Source organism: Spermophilus citellus (assembly GCF_964194105.1).
Source record: "Spermophilus citellus genome assembly, chromosome: 16".
NCBI lineage: Eukaryota > Metazoa > Chordata > Mammalia > Rodentia > Sciuridae > Spermophilus > Spermophilus citellus.
In genome coordinates this window covers 6,810,411-6,828,387 of record NC_138196.1, presented here as the reverse complement: position 1 = coordinate 6,828,387, position 17,977 = coordinate 6,810,411, and the positions used below count along the sequence as shown (strand labels likewise).

Here is a 17,977-nt window from a genome sequence, read left to right as displayed (position 1 = left end):
AAGTTGTCTCAGGGATCTCTTTTTTAAATACACAATTCTGAGTGTGCCTTTGAGTTGTTTATGTTTTCAATCGGCCCCTTCTATCTATTAATTAAAAACATTCCCCAAATTACAAGCTTCTTTGTAAAATGCCTTTTCCTAGTGATGGATCTCAGGGGAAAGTGGGAAAGAGTGTCTCCCCCCAAGTTCTCCTTTTGCCCATATAAAAACCTGCAGCTGCATTTTCAATCCATCAGGTGAACTACCGTGCTGACTATGAGAAAAACAAGTTGCATTACACACTGCCGCAGGATGTGCCTCAGCTGATGAAGGCCAGAACTAACGCTGAACTCTTCAGTGAGGTGAGCAGGCAATGGGGAAGACACGGAGGGGGACGTGGGTGGATGTGAACGTGAAGGATCCGGCATGGTCCAACAAGCAGGGAACCTTCTATTCCTGAGAGAGTTTTGTCAAAGGCATCCATCGCATTTTAATTTTGAACTTTGCCATCTTGTGGCATCCATTCACTAGGGATGAATTGGTCAGAGCAACTCAATTCTCATTACCCAAGCACATGTATGGCCTGTGAGAACATGTACAACCATCATCAGCACCATCATCGCCATCACCCTGGTGACTTCTGACTGGTGACTTGCTGAGTGGACAAAACACAGACTTTAAGAACAATCTTAATTGCTAGAGTCTTGCAGAGTCACTGGTGGGCTGTGATTAGACTTCTCATTCCAGATTGGATTTGTGGGACAGGAGAAAATAACTCCAGAACTAATGTTTTTTGAAAACCAGTTCTATACTGGGGTAGCTGGTATGATGTGACATGATAGGATACAGAGTCAGCATAACCCTCAGGAGCTGTTGTAGGGACACAGTTGTTGGCATGGGCTTTGAGATTTGGTAGACCTGGGTTTAGTTGTAGGTACAGCCAGTTTTTACCTGGGTGACCCTAGGTGAGTTCTTTAATTTCTCCGAGCTTCAAAGACCTAATGAGAAGATTTGCAATTAGTGAGATAATGCATTTAGGTCAGCACCAGCAAACCATAGCTGCTGTTACCATGGCAATATCAATACCTTCCATGACAAGGGCACTTGGCCAGGTCAGCATTTGTTTCCATATACCATATCTAAGTCATTCTCACAGCAACTCTGAGAAAGAGGAGATGATATTCTTTTTTTTTGTAAATGGTAAAATCAAAGCCCAAAGATGTAATTACCTGTAGTCACATGACCAAGAAATAATAGAGCTTTGTCCTGCACTGTCCATGTGGCCCTCTAGCTAAGGAATCAATGAACTGTGTTAATAGTTATTATTACTATTTTTATAATAGCACCCAAGGACTCTGGCCTGTAAGTTGTTAAAGAAACCTACTTTCCTTAAAGAAAAATTGTCTTCAACTTTTGGAAGGACTGTAGGTATAGCAATTCCTGCTCACCTGTGTTTTTGTTTGTTAGGTTAAGTACAAAGAAGGCTGGGAGAAGACAAAGGGGAAAGGATTTGAGATGAAGCTGGATGCCATGTCTCTGTTGGCTGCCAAAGCCTCGGGGGAGCTTGCTAGCAATGTAGGTTTTCTCTCATTAACTCAGAAATGGATAAGGAATGGTTCCAATAACGTGTCAGTGGTCCTGCTGAAAAAAAAAATAATGACTGTTAACATTGTAAACATTGCAGTACTTTAATCTTCTTCTGGATCCACAGAAGATGGGGAGGTGTTTTCTTAGAATAGTTCTTGCATTTGTTAAACCGAGCCCCTTGGACGGCAAGGTTTCTCTCACACTCACAGTAGACTTGCTTTTTTTCTCTCAAGATTAAATACAAAGAAGAATATGAGAAAACAAAAGGCAAAGCCATGGGAACAACCGACTCGAAGCTTCTGCACTCCCTGCAGGTGGCCAAGATGAGCAGCGAGGTAGATTCCCTTTCCACCCGCCCCCCCAGCCCTTTACCTAAAGTTATGTTACTTTCAAAGTTTTTCCTGGCAACTTCACCTGGTCATTTAGGATAGCACCAGCAAACCGTATTTTTGATTTCTTCTTATTATTGATTTCTGCCTGCAACTCTTTTCTTTCCTGACTTGTGTAAGAGGTTTGCTCACTTTCTTTATTTTACTGAACATGCTCTTCTTTTAAAGTAGAGGAAGAGTGTAGCCCTCACTGTGACAGCCTCTGCCGATCAAGGTACAGAGGCGTTTGGCCACAGTTATTTAATCCACACAGGTTTACCAAGCAGTTACTATGGGCAAAACACTTAGGATACACTGGGAGCTCTTAATGAGTTTCTTCGTCATGGAGCTTATTTCTGCTGGGAAAGTGGCTTAGTCTATTTTTTTTTTTTTTTGCTATAACAGAATATATGAGACTGGTAATTTATAGAGAAAGAGGTGGTTTATTCAAGACTGCATTTGGTGAAGGCCTCATGTAGCATCACCGTGGTGGGAAAAGTGGGCAGGCAAGAGAGTACCTGCAACACGGAGAACACAAGTGTGGCCTTGCTCTTCATAGCACATTCTTTTTTTTAAGTGCTCAAATATCTATTAATCAGATAAGCATAGTTATAAGTATCAGTACATATTTTATAAATATTATTATAAAACCTGAATAGCAGAATACAGCATGCTAGTCTATATAATAATCTCTGATGTTTATATCACAATGTAGTAGCCCATTCTTGTGATGACTAGTCTGGTCCCATGAGGGGGAGAACCAGCTTCCTACTGAGACACAGTGTCTTCTCACGTGGGCTCCACCCCCATGACCAAACACCTCCCACCACTCTCCACCTCCCCACTGCCTCATTGAGGGAATAAGCCTCCAAATGTGTTTTGGTGATGGGAAACCATATTCAAATCTAGCAGGGAGCTAGGCAGTAAGCATCTCACTCATTGTGGCGATGTTCTGGAAGAATCCTGCAATCACAACATACATGGTGTTCAGAGTATTTACCAAACAACCAGGACAGCCCAGGCTCCAACCAATAAGAATGATGCTGCTTGTAAGCAACTCTGGTGGCTGGAGATTAATCGTGGTATTTATCACTTAACAAACGGGGGAGGAAATCCTTTGGGGAAGGAGAGTGTGGCTAGAAGGGACACACCTAGTTTCTAATAAGGTCTTCCCTGCCAACACTGAGCAGGCCGAAAGGGCCCTCAAGCACTGAGTTCCTGCTCTATGACCACTGCTCAAAGCTGCAAAGCCAGCTTATGCAGCTCTGAAGGTACAGGTGGACATAATTACCCCACAAAGCCCTTAAGAGGCCGTGGCTTAGCTGGGCACATGGCACACACCTGTAATCCCAGTCATTCAGGATGCTGTGACAGGAGGATTGTGAGTTGAAAGCCAGCCTGAGCAAGACACTAAGCAACTCAGTGAGACCCTGTCTCTAATAAAATACAAAATAGGGGCTGGGGTTTTGGCTCAGTAGTTGAGTGCCCCAGAGTTCCATCCTGGTGTATCCCTCCCATCCTGACAAAAAGAGGTCATGATTTGAATGGAATATGTGCATTGTCCTCTGGGTTGCCTCTGGATGTGTCTACAGAACAAGCCCTATGAAATGCAGTCATGAAGCATAAAGAGGCATGGAGAATTTGGCTTAGTTTAGACAGAATGAATTGGTATTTTTATGCATTTGGAGCAACTGAGGGTCATAAAGATGGTATCTTGCCCAAAGTCATAGGTAGTCAGGATAGAGATTAGACCCCAGAGCTTGTGCTAGCTGGCCTACCTCCTTCTACTCCAGCACCCTACCTTCCCCACCACATGCCATCCTCATCTCTTACCTCCATCACTGTGATCACCACCAACACCAACACCATAATTACCACCACACTACCATCATCACCTCCATCATCACCACCATTACCACCAAGCTCTTTATTACCACCATCACCACCAGACCACCATCCTCACCATCATCACCATCATCATCATACCAGGATCCCCATTACCATCATCATGGCAACCATTACCACCATCAACCACTATCATCACCATCAGGACCACCATCTTCACTATCATGGCAACCATTATCACCATCATCAGCATCATTACCACCTTCATCAGTCATCATCATGGCCACCCTCATCACCAACATCATCATCGCATCATTACTTCATCTCATCACTGTCATCCTCATCACTTACATATATCATGTGTTTGCTGTGTGACAGTCCCTGGACTAAGCACATTTCTGCTCCTCTTTCATATACTTATTACAACCGTTTCAAGGAAAATGAACCCTCAAGGAGGTAACATACCTTTCCAGAGGTTTCCCAGCTGGTAAAGGACAGATCAGGCTTGAGCTTAGGCGTAACTGGATCTGAAGCCCAAGCTTTGTTATTCTGCTTCTGCAGATAGAGTGCCCTCCTGGAGCAGCCAGGTAAAAAGAGTTAAGATCCATAAGAGAGAGGTATCCCAGAGACAGGTGGAGCCACAGCAGCCTACAACACTGGCTTACAGAGCTAAGCTCTGGATCAGACCTTTCTTAGAGGTGGTTGGCATCGAAAGTACCCATTCCTCCTGAAAGCCTGGGAATCTTGTGTTCTCACATCACTTCTGCAAGAGCAGCCTTTAGGTAATGGGCCTTGCTTTGGTACACCCCAGGTTGAATACAAGAAAGGCTTTGAAGAGAGTAAGACCCACTTTCACCTGCCCATGGATATGGTAAACATCAGGCATGCTAAGAAGGCCCAAGCTCTTGCCAGTGACCTGGATTACAGGAAGGACTAGGAGGAACTTCTGGAGATGTTGGGCCCAGGGAGGACAGGAGGGAGGCCGAATCATGACAGCACAGACTCAGGTGTGATGGATGGAGGTGTGGGGCTCAGGGCCAATGGGGAAAGTTAAAATGTGTTGGCACAAGCAAAGGGGAAACAAATCTTAGAAATTCAGTAGGTTGACAAAGAAGGTCCTTGGTCAAAATATATGAGAAATGGTCTTTAAAAATTTATTAAAATTTTTTTGAATTTATTAAGATTCTTTAGAATTTAAATTTTTAAGAAGCCTACAATTTATTCAAAGAGTAATTTCAAATTTATCAGATTTTTTAAATTTATATTTGTTCTTTTTAGTTATACATGACAGTAGCATCTATTTTGATATATTTTTTGTAAGCATGGAATATATATTAATTCTAATTGGGATGGAGAAATGGCCTTTCTGTTAAGGTTGTAGTGTTTGAACATTTAAGTAGGACATGATATTCTTTTGTTTTAAAATTTTTTTTAAAGGGAGAGAGAGAGAGAGAGAATTTTAATATTTATTTTTTAGTTTTCGGCGGACACAACATCTTTGTTTGTATGTGGTGCTGAGGATCGAACCTGGGCCGCACGCATGCCAGGGGAGTGCGCTACTGCTTGAGCCACATCCCCAGCCCCAAGACATGATATTCTTACTACGAGGCAGGCCCAATGGCTTTACCTCCCAAGCAGAGAGGAGGGGGCATAAGGGAGGAGGGGGCAGTTCTTCTGGGAGAAAAAACGCAGCATCGAGAGCTTCCTGACTCCTGTACCAAATTTGTCCTGTCTGCACCTGTGTCTGTGCTGAGAGCCGGTGGTGTTTTTCTTGCAGCTGCAGTACAAATCCGACCTGGCGTGGATGAAGGGAGTCGGGTGGCTGACTGAGGGCAGTCTCAATTTGGAACAGGCCAAGAAGGCTGGACAACTGGTCAGCGAGGTAACCTGAGCTTATGCGCTTGGCTTTCAGTCGTTCTCAGCCCAAGTCACCGAGAGTGACCTTAGCGTCTGATTCCTCCTCCTCACTCCAAGCTTTAATTTAGATGTGATTCATGGGAGAGTACTTCTTCATTTTACATTTGCAGCACATCCTGAAACTAACTTTCTACACCCTTAAACTTCCTGGAGAAAGATTTTTAAGAAGCCTACAATTATCCAAAGAGTAATTTCATACAGAAAGATTGTGCAGGTTGAGCATCCCTAGGCTAAAAAGCCTGAAATCTGAAATGCTCCCAAATCCAAAAGTTTTTAAGCACTAACATGATGCCCCAATAGTAAATTCCACACCATGAAACTTTGTTTCACGTACAAAATTATTTAAAATATTGTATACTCTGGGGCATAGTGGTGCATACCTGTAATTCCAGCAATTCAGGAGCCCAAGGCAAGAGAATTATAAGTTGGAGGTCAGCCTCAACAACTTAGTGGGACCCTGTCTCAAAATCCCCTGGATACATTCCCCAGTAACACACACACACAAAATAATTATATAAAATTACATTGAGACTATGTGGATGAGGTATATGTGAAACATATATGAATTTTTTTGTTTAGATCTGGGTCCCATCCCCATGATACCTCTTTATGTCTATGTGAATATTCAAAAATACAAAAACATCTGAAATCCAGAAAAGGCATTTTGGATTAAGGGAAACTCAACTGGTAATGTTTTTCTTATGTGAGGAGGATGTGATTGCTTCTGAATCAGAGTCTGATAATTGCAGTGAGCATTCTCTTTATGCCTGGGCCTTAACTGCCTTGCTGACTTCAGACACGTCACTATCCTGACTCCTTTTTCCTGGTATTAAAATGAGAAGGTTGAACAGGACTGTCCCCAAGGGCCCTGGAGCCCTAAGCCTGTGCATCTCTTTATGCCACGGAATGGCAGCAGGCAGAAGAGGACTTAGGAAGGACATTTAATTTGGAAGTGTGACTATTTCAGGAACTTTGTTTGGGATCTTCAAAAGGGATTCTTGTCTCAGTGCCAGGAAGGCTGAGTTGGCATATCTCTTGCAAATGATAATAATAGTGATCAAATAGGTACCATTATGGACTGATGATAATTGTCTAATCACTGGTGCATTTGATTGACCACTTTGAGTGCATTAATGCAAACTGCTATTTATAGGTTACGACTGTCCTATATGGGTAGATATGATGATCCTATTACTATTACCATTTTATGTATGAGTAAAGTGAGACTTGAGTCAAACTTTAGGTGGGTAGCAACCTGGGGTGTGTACCCAGTTTGGAAGACCTAGTGCCCTAACTGTTGTCCACTAGGCAACAGATAATGTTGCCCAAAGCATATTTTGTCATTTATTCTTACCTTTCCACTGCCCTTTTCTCAAAGACATTTAGAGCCAGTCTGTATAAATAAGGAAGGTAGAAAGAGAGAAATAATCCTTTGAGGTTCCCACTTCCTAGCTTCCTGGAGACTTGCTCATTTCCAGGTGGAACAGTGAAAGCCTGTTCTGTCTTGGATAGGGGTGCAGTCTGGAGGGGGACCCAGGCAGTGGGTCCTTTATCCTCAGGAACATCAGTTTCTATCTCACTTCTTGTGCTGACTACAGATTTTTAAGCTGTAGGGGCCAAGAGGATTTTTCCCCTTCACTTTTTTTTATATGCCAGAACAGATTTTTGCCTCCTTAGAAAGTAGTTAGTAAGTAAATTTGAGCAAGGCAGAGTCTGGGGGGACTGGAAATGTCAAGAATGGAAGAGCAATGTGACATCACATGGTGAGGGGGTTTTCCTATTCTACACAGTGAAACAAGGAAGGAAAATTTGAAGACTCTTTAGCATATTTTCTTTAGACCTTTTTTTATATAAAAGGGAGGAAATTTGGAGCTCCCAGGGTTCCAATCAGTGTTTTGGGTCCAGTTGTTCTATAATGCTCTTGCTAATGTCACTGAGAGTTTGGGTGGCCCCGGGCTGTGAGCTCATCTCTAGTGTCCCCCCCACCACGTGAAGCTATTGCCACAACCCGCCATCCTCAGAGGCCACCTTTCCCTCCACTTTGGCAGTTCCGGTGGAAAGTCCAGAGGAACTAATTAGTCTTCAGGAAAGACGAGAAGTTCCCACAGGGGGACAGAATTAGCACATTTGACAATTTGCCAGTGAATCTGTGGCTGTGAGACGGGGACACGATGAGAACAAGACCTCCGTGATCTGGGAGACGAGACACTGTGAGGGTGAATCGCACCTGAGCACCAGCCTTCTGCTTGTGGCCCCTGGTGTTCCTCCTTTCTGTAGCCAGTGCTTCCTGGACAATCATAGTGACAACAATGACAGTGGCAATGACGAGTTCTAAACACATTGCCAAGGACTTGGCTCACGTGGGAGGAATAGCACAGAAGCGCTGCTCCACCCCAGAGTGAAGGAGCTTCTGTTGTCCCTATGGTATAGTCAGAGCACGGTGGGTGCAGGTCTGTAGGGACACGCCCCGTGCCATGGAGCTGATAAGAGACACAGGGGAGGTTTGAACCCAGGTCCTTGTGGTTGCAAAGGCCAAGTATCCTCCACTTAACCCTCCTATGTCAGATCTAGATTTATAAAATGGAAATACTTGGTTGCACACAGTGAATTACAGTCTCTGCCACAGGAAAAACTAAAGTTCCCACCCAGTAATAGCCATGAAAACACCAGCGCAGGCTGACTTGGGGCCATGTGGTCCTGCTGGAGCTGCAGGACCAACTAGAACATTCTTCCCAGGGAAACGCTTGGGTCACAGAAAGTGTGTGCACACATGTGCTGTGTGCATGGTGGTGCGGGGCAGCCCAATTATAATGCTGTGGAGTCCTGTTCTTTTCAGAAAAACTACCGGCAGAGGGTTGATGAGCTGAAGTTCACCAGTGTGACTGATAGTGCGCAGATGGAGCACGCCAAGAAGAGCCAGGAGCTGCAGAGTGGGGTGAGTCCCGGGCTGCCCTCTCTCCACCAGGCTGCTGTGTCATGGGCCTGGGAGTCTTCAGGGACAACAGCAGGTGCTGCCCAGGCATGACTCTGGAACCAAAGGACCTTTCCCTTAAACAGGCTGGACCTGGCTTTCCTCATGCTTCCAGGCTGCATCTGGGAACTGGCCACTGGTCCCTGCTGCTTTGCTCACCCCCCTTTTCCCCCAAGTGTTAGAGATAGGTGCGGGACTGTGACCTTTTCTGCCTTCAGGATTCCTTCTTTCTTTCTTCTTTCTCTTTCTTCTCTCATCAAAGACTATAAATCTTGGAGAAGGACATTTGCCTATGGGATGTGTGCCGGTCACGCTCATTTAACCTCAAATATGGGCGGCAGAACAGTGAGGCGCCATGTACACTATTTACAGATTAGTGTCCAGCACTGAATGGATGCCCTCTTCTCTACAGCCTGGCCAGGCCCTCTCTAGTTTTCCTTCCTAAAGGTCCAGGTCCCCCTGCTGTAAAGGATGCCAGCAATGTCACTCGGTCAGTGGAAAGCCACTGTTTGGAAACTCAACTCCATGGTGGGGGGAGGGAGAGAGAAAGAGGAACAGGAGGAGAAGTTCACTCCTACTGTCCTTTTGGTCACTGCTCCCTTCCTGGTATCAGTGCCTCCCCATGCATCAAGGTCATGAAGGCACAGAGAACAGAGTGCTCCTTATCTCTCCCTCCCTCCTGTGCTAATCTGACCCCCTGGTGGGCTATTCTGTATGGCCATGCACAGTGTAAATGACAACAGCTTGGGGAGGTCAGTGGCTTCTGGGGAACAAAGGTATGAAAATAGAAACCTTGGAGGGGTCTGCAGGTTGGGCCCTAATTTAAACCTAATTTACTCTATTCTGCCACCTAGTGTCTGGCCTGGTGGTGCTTCTCTTTAAATTATTTTTGTTTTTACTTGTAGAATATTTGTACCTACTTTTGTGGTACAGTATCGTAATTTGATACATGGGTACTGTTTTAGGCAGCTCTTTTGCTGCTGTGACCAAAAGACTTGACAAGAACAGTTTTAGAGGAGGAAAAGTGATGTCAGTCCACAGAGGGCCAACTCCATTGCCCTGGGCTGGAGATGAGGCAAAACACCATGGTGGACAGGTGTGGTGGAAGAAAGCCGCTCAGGACTTGGTGGACAAGAAGCAAAGAGAGACAAGCTCAGCTCACCAGGGACAAAATATATACCCCAAAGGCATGTTCCCAGTGACCCACCTCATCCAGCCACACCCTACCTGCCTGTGGTTACCACCCAGTTAATCCATTCAAGTGGATTAAAGCACTGAGTAGATAAAGCTCACATGACCAAATCATTTCACCTCTAAACTTTCTTGCATTGTCTTACACATGGAGCTTTTGGAGGATACCTCATCTCTAAACTATAACATGTACAATGTGTAATGATCAAATCAGGGTAATTAACATTTCCATCTCCTTAAGTATTATCATTCCTTGTTAGCAAGGTCATGTTGGGAATTTTCAAACTCCAAATAATTTTCTGGTTATTTGGAAATATACAATTAGTTGTCCTAGACCATACTTGCCCTTGTGTATACAACTTTAGAACTACCCTGTGCCATCTGTATTGTAGGACCCATTACCCATCCTCTATCTTCCCTTCCTAGCCTTTACTCTTCCTGGCCTCCAGTGACCTCTGTTCTACTCTCTATGTGAGCTGCTGGTTTTGGTCCCTACAGAGTGACATCATGTGTACTTGTCTCTGTGTCTGGCTTCACTTGGCGCAGTGTCCCCTAGTTCCCCACCTGCTGCAGGAGTTGTAATGCCCTTCCCATCACCCCCACCTGCTTCTCTCCCAACAGGTGGCCTACAGGGCAGAGAACCAGCAGTCTATCCACCAGTACACCATCAGCAAAGATGAGCCTCTCTTCTTACAGGCCCGGGCCAATGCTGCTCACCTCAGCGAGGTACCGCAGGGGGTGTGGGCAGCCATGGGCTCTGCTACTTGTGCCTTTAGCCACGCAGCCCACCAGCCCCATTGGTGGTGTCTGTGCCAACTGACATGGGGTGGTTCTAAACGTTGCTCCCTAGCACATCTGGTTCCTGGGCCATGTTCCTGGGTAGGGGCTGGCGACCTTCCCTAGCGATGAGCTGGTGGCGGACTTGAGGCTCTGGGTGGATCCTGGGGTCACAGGGAGTGGTTATTCCAGGGGTCAAAGTTGAGTAGTGGCAGAGGGGAGTGGGAAGAGCTCAGAAGTTGGCCCTAAACTGCTTGGGTTTGATCCCCGATCTGTCACTGTCCCAGGGATTTGACCTTAGACAAATTCTTTTTTATTGTTGTTCTTTATTATAATTATTCAATCATACTAACTGTCCAATTAGTGGGCTTCACTGTGACATTTTCCCATACATGTGTCTGTCCTGTTGACTCAGGCTGCCTCCCAGGTGCCCCCTCTTGCCCTCCTCTCCCCGCAGGTCCACTTCTTCTGTCCTTTAGCCCATCTTCTGTTTTCTGTTGTCTGGATTTTTTTTTTTTTTTTAGTTTCCACATAGGAGAGAAAATGTGTGATACTTACCTTTCTGTGTCTGCTTGTCTGACTTAACATGATAACCTCCAGTTCCATACATTTTGGACAAATTCTTTACTTTGAGTTGTCCCAGGAGTGGAACGAGGCTAGCCTTTCCTCGCTGGGTTTTCAGGAGCGTTCACTGGGCAGATATGCATCAGGCACTGGAAGGAGCATGCACAGTGGTTTCCCTGTCTCTTTGACACCCAGGCCCTTTAATGGTGCCTGAGGCAGAAGCAGCCTTTCCAGCCCCTTGGTCTCTCGCTGGCTGTGTGGTGGGCGATGGATGACCGTCACAAGGGCAGCCCTGGGAGTGTGGCTTCCGGAGGTATCCCACACCACCAAGTACTCTCCTTAGCTTTGGGGAAAAATGCAAAATCTCTCAAAACCCAGGCCCCAAGAGTATTTCTACTGCGTTCCCTGAGCCCATGGGGTCCTGGAGCCTCGTGCTCTGGGCTCCTTATGTCTGTCTGCCCGAATGTCTGTCTGGGCTTGGCTGCTGGAGAATGTCACCACTGAGCTGCTTCTGACCTGGCTACTGTTTGCCTTGCTCCAAATCAGCCCTTGATCCAAAGTTCAGACATGTCCATGGCCTCTGTGTGTCTGGTTCCCATCCTCAGGGGGTGCCAGGTCCCTATCATGGGAGTGTCAGCCTCTGGACAGATACAGCCATGATCCCAGGTTCCTCCTCGGGACTCTGAGAACCAAGCGAGACAGGCACCCAGAGCCAGCGGCCACAGGAGGACGACAGGAGGAGGTTCGTATGGCTGTGGGGACCGGGTGGAGGAAATGGGGTCCTGGCTCCCCGCCTTCCTGAAGCTGGCCATCACTCAGGCCCACCCTGGCTTAGCCTTTGTAAGTCACTTCAGCCACCAACGGGCTGTGTGACGAGGAGAAAGTTGCCTCCCTCTCTGGGTCTCGGTCTCTTTCTCTGTAAGATGAGGGAGCTTCCCCCTGGGCTTCTGAGACTGGCCACCAGAGGTGTCCCAGGGCAACCTGAAGTTGTGCAAAGCACTGGGTGAGGGGAATGTTTCTGGGCAAATTCCCTCAGGGGTCTATGACCCCCCCTGAACCAGCTGGACCTGAGAGCCCTGTAATACCTGCCCTTCCGCCAGCTTGGAATCAGTAGGAGGGTGGGAAGCCACAGGGTGGTCAGCACACTCACCTGGGTCCAGGTCATCGAGGAAAGGCATCAAGGAGAACTGAAAAACAAAGCAACAGACATAGCACGTTGGACCAGGCCAGGCCAGGCCAGCAGGGCACTCCCTGGGCTTCCGAAAGCCAGAGAGGACCAGATCCAGGTCACAGGAGCACGGGGCGCCTTCTGGGGGTGGGGTCTATTTGTCAATGCCCCTTTCCTCCTCAGCAGAGACTCATGTTACCTCACACACCTGTGGGCCCACGGAGCCCAGGTCCTGACGCTCCGGCCAGTTGAAATGATTATCTGCCTGTTGCCCCTTATGTTCTAACAGCCCCATGGGAGGCCTTTGAGGAGGAAAGGCAGACTCAGGTCACATAGCTGTGACGGGGTCTGAATTTAGGCTCAAGTCCGAGTGATTTCCTTGAGTGACAGCCTTTGGGGATTGGGGATGGGCAAATGCTTAAAACTCTTAAAACTTTTGTTCTTGGAATAAATTACGAGCACCCACCTGGATCTCCAACCGCTTCCCATACTCCTTCCTCCCCCTGCCCTTTACTAAGCACCAGCCACACCCAGCTTCTAATTGGCACAAGCCAAGTTCCTCCCACCTCAGGGCCTTTGCACTGGCTGTCTTCGCTACCTGGACCTCCTTCCCCACAGTCTACCAGGTCTCAATTTAAATGCCATCCTCTTAAGAAGGCCTTCCCCAAACACTCTGTCAATCAGTAGGACATCCCTCACCCTATTTTTGTTTTTCTGTTACTACACCTGTTTATCCCCACCACGGTCCTCATTACAGCCTCGTTTTACACTTGTTCATTTTTGCATGTCCTCTGCCTCTGAGATTAGATTCTGTGGAGGTCTTCATTTGTCACGGACGCATCACTCAATGTCTAGCATGTGCCTGGCCCGTGGCATTCCTCAGAAGGTTTTGCTGATGAGTGATATGAACAGTTCCCTTTAGAATGCAGTTCTTTTTTTTTATTGTTGGTTATTAAAAACATTACATAGTTCTTAATATATCATATTTCACAGTTTGATTCAAGTGGGTTATGAACTCCCATTTTTACCCCGTAGAATGCAGTTCTTAACCAGAAGAAGAAACTTGAACTCACCCCATAACTGGAAAAGGTTCTTTCCCTTCAAACAGGGAGCCTCACACTAAGGCCCTGGGGCAGTGCCCCACTGTTGGGCTTTATAAATAAAGTTTTATTGGAAAATAGTCCCATGACCATTTTCCCTTTTTTAAATCTATTTTTTTAGTTGTCAATGGACCTTTATTTTATTTGTTGATAGGCGGTACTAAGATGCAAAACCAGTGCCTCACACATGCTAGGCGAGCGCTCTACCGCTGAGCCACAACCCCAGCCCCACATTTTTTTAATGACTACTTTTGTGCCAATGGGGGCAGAATATTTGTGACAGAGAAAGCATAGCTCAGAAAAAAACACCATCAGGCACTTTACAGACAAAGTCCGCTGACCTCTGGTTAGAAAATGAGAGCTGTATCCCTGGGCAGACTTGCCCTCGGGTCCTGGCTGCAGGAAAGCTGAGCTCCAGTGCTCCCTCCCAGGACCCAGGGGATGCAGGCAGCTCAATAGCTTGGCCTCCTTCACCTTCGGCTGAAGTTTTAATTTTCTGTTTTGCTGTTGGTTTCCTTAAACATCTTTGGGAAGTAGGAAGATGACGAATTAGAAAAGAAGATAAGAAGAGACAGGGATGACCTCCTGATGTGCAGTACCGAGGCAGCGACATCGACAGAGAGCATTGTGGAAAAACAGGCGCCTGTTGAATCCACCCGCAGGGAACACAGGGTCCCAGTGGAGATCCAAACCCCGGGGCATTCTACAGAAGGGTGAGCCTCCACTCCTCCAGAGTCAGCCTCAAAGGAGAAAAAACAATGGAGGACGGTCCTTTGTTTCAAGAGACTTGGCAACTGAATTCAGTGTGTGGTCCTTTGATTGGATCCCGAATTTAAGAGAAGCACCACAACAAAGGTCATGACTGAGACAACTGGGTGGTTTAAATATTTACATGGTATCACCATATAGTGTCGAATTTCCCTGGATAACGTTGCCATAAATTCATAGGAAAATGCTTATTCTAAGATGTGACTGCTCAAGTATTTAGGGTGGTGTCTGCTCTCTATCTGCAAATGATTTAGCAAACAACAGAAAACACACACACACACACTCACACACACACACACTCATACACATACAGAAGAGGGAGCATAAAAGTGGCAAAATGTTAACAATAGATCTCGGAGGGTGAAGGATGTCCACTGTGTTGTTCTTATTTCCATTTTTCTGTAGTTTTGAAAACTCACAAAATAAAAATTGAGGGAGGAGAAAGGAATGCCCAAGAAGGAAAAAAGGAAAGAGGGGCGGTCCTGTGAGGTCTGGGCCTGTGCCTCTGCCCCATTTTCTTCGCCAGTGAGGCGGGGACAGGTGTTTTGTTTGGGGGCTGGGCTGGGAGTCTTGCCTAGGGAGGGTGTCAGGTACAGGGAGCACCTGAGGACGCTCTGGGTGTCAGCATGGGGCATGGGGGCCCTGGGGACAGACATCACATATTAGTGGCAATTTCAGATGTTTGAGTTTCTTTCTTTGTACAGTTGAAAGTGGAATAATATTTGTCAGGGCTAGACAAACAGTAGATGCTGGCAGAAGACCTTGCCTTGTATATGACTCACTTCCATTAGTATAGTACACTTCGACATGACTTTTTAATTGTGGGGAGTGCCTCAGCCCTACTGGTCATGCCCAGCCTAAACCTCCATCTTCCCTGGATTTAAGGACAAGATACTTGTTTAAATTCCACTTAAGTTATATGATCCCTTTACTTAAAGTCTAATATTTTATGCATTTTTATTCTATTAAGTCTAAATCCTTATGCTTGATTTTCAAGGAAATTCATAATCTGACCTAAGCACACAAATATGTCATCCTTTATAGAATCCTTTCCTCTTAGCAAAATGAGATGTCCTTACTGTCCTTTAAACATACTTCTTTTTGCTGAGTCTTTCTTATGCTGTTTAATTCACTTGCCTTTTATTCTCTTTTTAGAATCTGAATCCTATGTACTTATCCAGGTCTAGCTGAAATCCCAAGACTCATCTCTTACGTTTAACACTTTAGTGTTTACAATTTGTACCAAAATATGTTTTAGCATTTATTTTGTGGCAGGGTAGGGCCCTTGCCACCCTCCCACTGCACTAACTTTTACCAAGGAGGAAACTGGTGTTACCAAGAAAGACCTGTTATTTTTTAGGAGTTCCCACTCTCGGGATTATAATGAGGATCTAGAGTCACCTCCACCCTTGGAGATAGATCCAAGCTTGGGGTCCTTCGGCACAGGTGTAAAGGTTGATCCATTGCCTAAACCTCTTACACTGGCACAGAAGATGATGTACACACACACACATACACACACATACACACACACACACACACACACACACACACACATGCCAAAACTCAGGAAGGGAGGGAGGGAGGAAGGAAGGAAGGAAGGAAGGAAGGAAGGAAGGAAGGAAGGAAGGAAGGGAAAGAAGGAAGGAGACCCTTTGAAATCCATTGAGAAATGATACTGTTCTGATCAATTTGTTGTCATTTTCTGACTTACCATATTGTGACCAAGCATAGTGCTTTTATTTTTATTATTTTTTTACTAAGACCTTTACTAGGATTCACCTGGTTTATAACTTTCTACCTTTAAATATAACTGAATCTGCTGGAAGGTGGTGGCAGAATCTGTAATCCCAGATATTCAGGAGGCTGAGGCTGGAGGATAGCAAGTTTGAGGTAAACTTGAGGAACTAAGCCAGACTCTGTTTCAAAATAAAAACTAAACTGGGCATGTTGGCACACACCTGTAATCCCAGCGGCTCAGAATGGTGAAACAGGAGAATTGGGATTTCAAAGCCAACCTTAGCAACTTAACGAGGCCCTGAGTAACTCAGTGGGACCTATCTCTAAATAAAATACAAAAGAGGCCTGGGGATGTGGCTCAGTGGTGGAGTTCCCAAGAGTTCCATCTCTGATAGCAAAAAAAAAGAATTAATATTAAATGAATAAATAAAATAAAAAAGGGGCTGGGGATGTATGTAGCTCAGCAGTAGAGCACCCCTGGATATTTGTACTAGGGAGTACAAAAAAAAGAATTTTCAATGCATATTACTTTTTGTCTAGTTTATTTCATTCAGAATCTCCCTGTTTTTGCTATTATCAATAGTTCTTTATTCTTGCTAAGTATGTTTCCAAAATTTATTATCTATTTTCCTATTGATATACATTGGGGATTTTTTTAAGTAAACCAGGTTATATTTATACAGTGGAAAATTATTAAGCAATGAAAATAAGTACATTCACATTCAACAACTTGGATAAATCTTATAAAAATACATATGGAGCTAAAAAAGCCACATACCAAAGAACACGTGTATGATTACACTGTATAAAGTAACAAAACAAGCAAAACTAATCCTTGTTATTAGAAGTTAAAATAGTGCCTAACTCTGGGGGAGCGGAGGGAATAATTAGGGGAGCAATGAGAAAGGGCTCATGAAGGTGCATTTGATGTCCAATTTCTTGACCTGGGTTAGTGTTCAGTGGATATGTTTACTTTGTGATAATTCATTGTGCTATACGTGATTTTCTTTTGTCTGTTATATTTAATAAAAGAAAAGCTCTATTAACAGTAAAAAAATCAATCTCTACATTCATGTAATAGTTAGTAATCAAATGCCTACTATATGGTTAATATGAGTATAAGGGTTCTGAGGCATGTAAGACAGACATGTTCCCACAGTCCAACACTGGGGATTTTTTGATCATTACAAATAAAACCACCATGAATAGTTGTGCACAAGTCTCAGTGTGGATGTATGCTTTTATTTCTCTGGAGTAAATATCTCGACAGATGTGATTTAATTTTTAAAGCAACTGCCAAACAGTTTTCTAACAGTTTGTGCCATTGTTTATACTACATGTTATAGTCTGCAGTTCTAAGAGAGATACCATAGTCTTCATCTTTGTCAACATTTGTTATGATGAGTCTTAAATTTTTTCCATCCTACTGTATGTGTAATAACATTGCAATTTTGATTTACATTTCAACTTACGTTGGATATCCTTTCATGTGCACATTCACCATATTTGTATCTACTTTGGTGAAGAAAAAAAATCTTCTGCCCATCTTTTCAAATTGGGTGGTTTTTCTTATTAATAAGTTGTAAGAATCATTTGTATATCCTAGATATCATTCTCTTGAGAGATATATGTTTTGCCAATACTTTGTCCTAGTCTGTCAGCTTACCTTTCCACTTCCGTAACAATGAATATAGAATAGACAAAGTTTGTTGTTGTTGTTGTTTTTGGTACTGGGGATTGAACTCAGGGACATACCACCACTGAGCCGCATCCCCAGACCTATTTAGTATTTTATTTAGAGACAGGGTCTCACTGAGTTGCTTAGTGCCTCACTTTTGCTGAGGCTGGCTTTGAACTTGCCATCCCCCTGCCTCAGCCTCTTGAGCCACTGGTATTACAGGTATGCACCACCACGCCCAGCATGAGACAAAGTTTTTAAGTCTGATTTATTTCTGAGATGAGAGAGAGAAAAAAGAGGGCATGAGGCAGAGAGAGCTAGTTA

The 17,977-nt window shown here is 44.8% G+C and overlaps 1 protein-coding gene across 1 annotated transcript in view; it reads left to right on the top strand.

The window, feature by feature from the left end:
* Nucleotides 1–11,885, top strand: part of LOC308635069 (nebulin-related-anchoring protein-like) — a gene marked incomplete at its 3' end in the record, with an annotated part of 37,383 nt that extends 25,498 nt beyond the window's left edge. Inside the window, 9 exon segments of the mRNA XM_081269328.1 lie at nt 237–341; nt 1,447–1,554; nt 1,800–1,901; nt 4,591–4,713; nt 4,717–4,788; nt 5,557–5,661; nt 8,533–8,631; nt 10,480–10,584; nt 11,805–11,885. Coding sequence (XP_081125454.1) covers nt 237–341; nt 1,447–1,554; nt 1,800–1,901; nt 4,591–4,713; nt 4,717–4,788; nt 5,557–5,661; nt 8,533–8,631; nt 10,480–10,584; nt 11,805–11,885 — 900 coding nt within the window.
* Nucleotides 11,886–17,977: the final 6,092 nt, after the last annotated feature.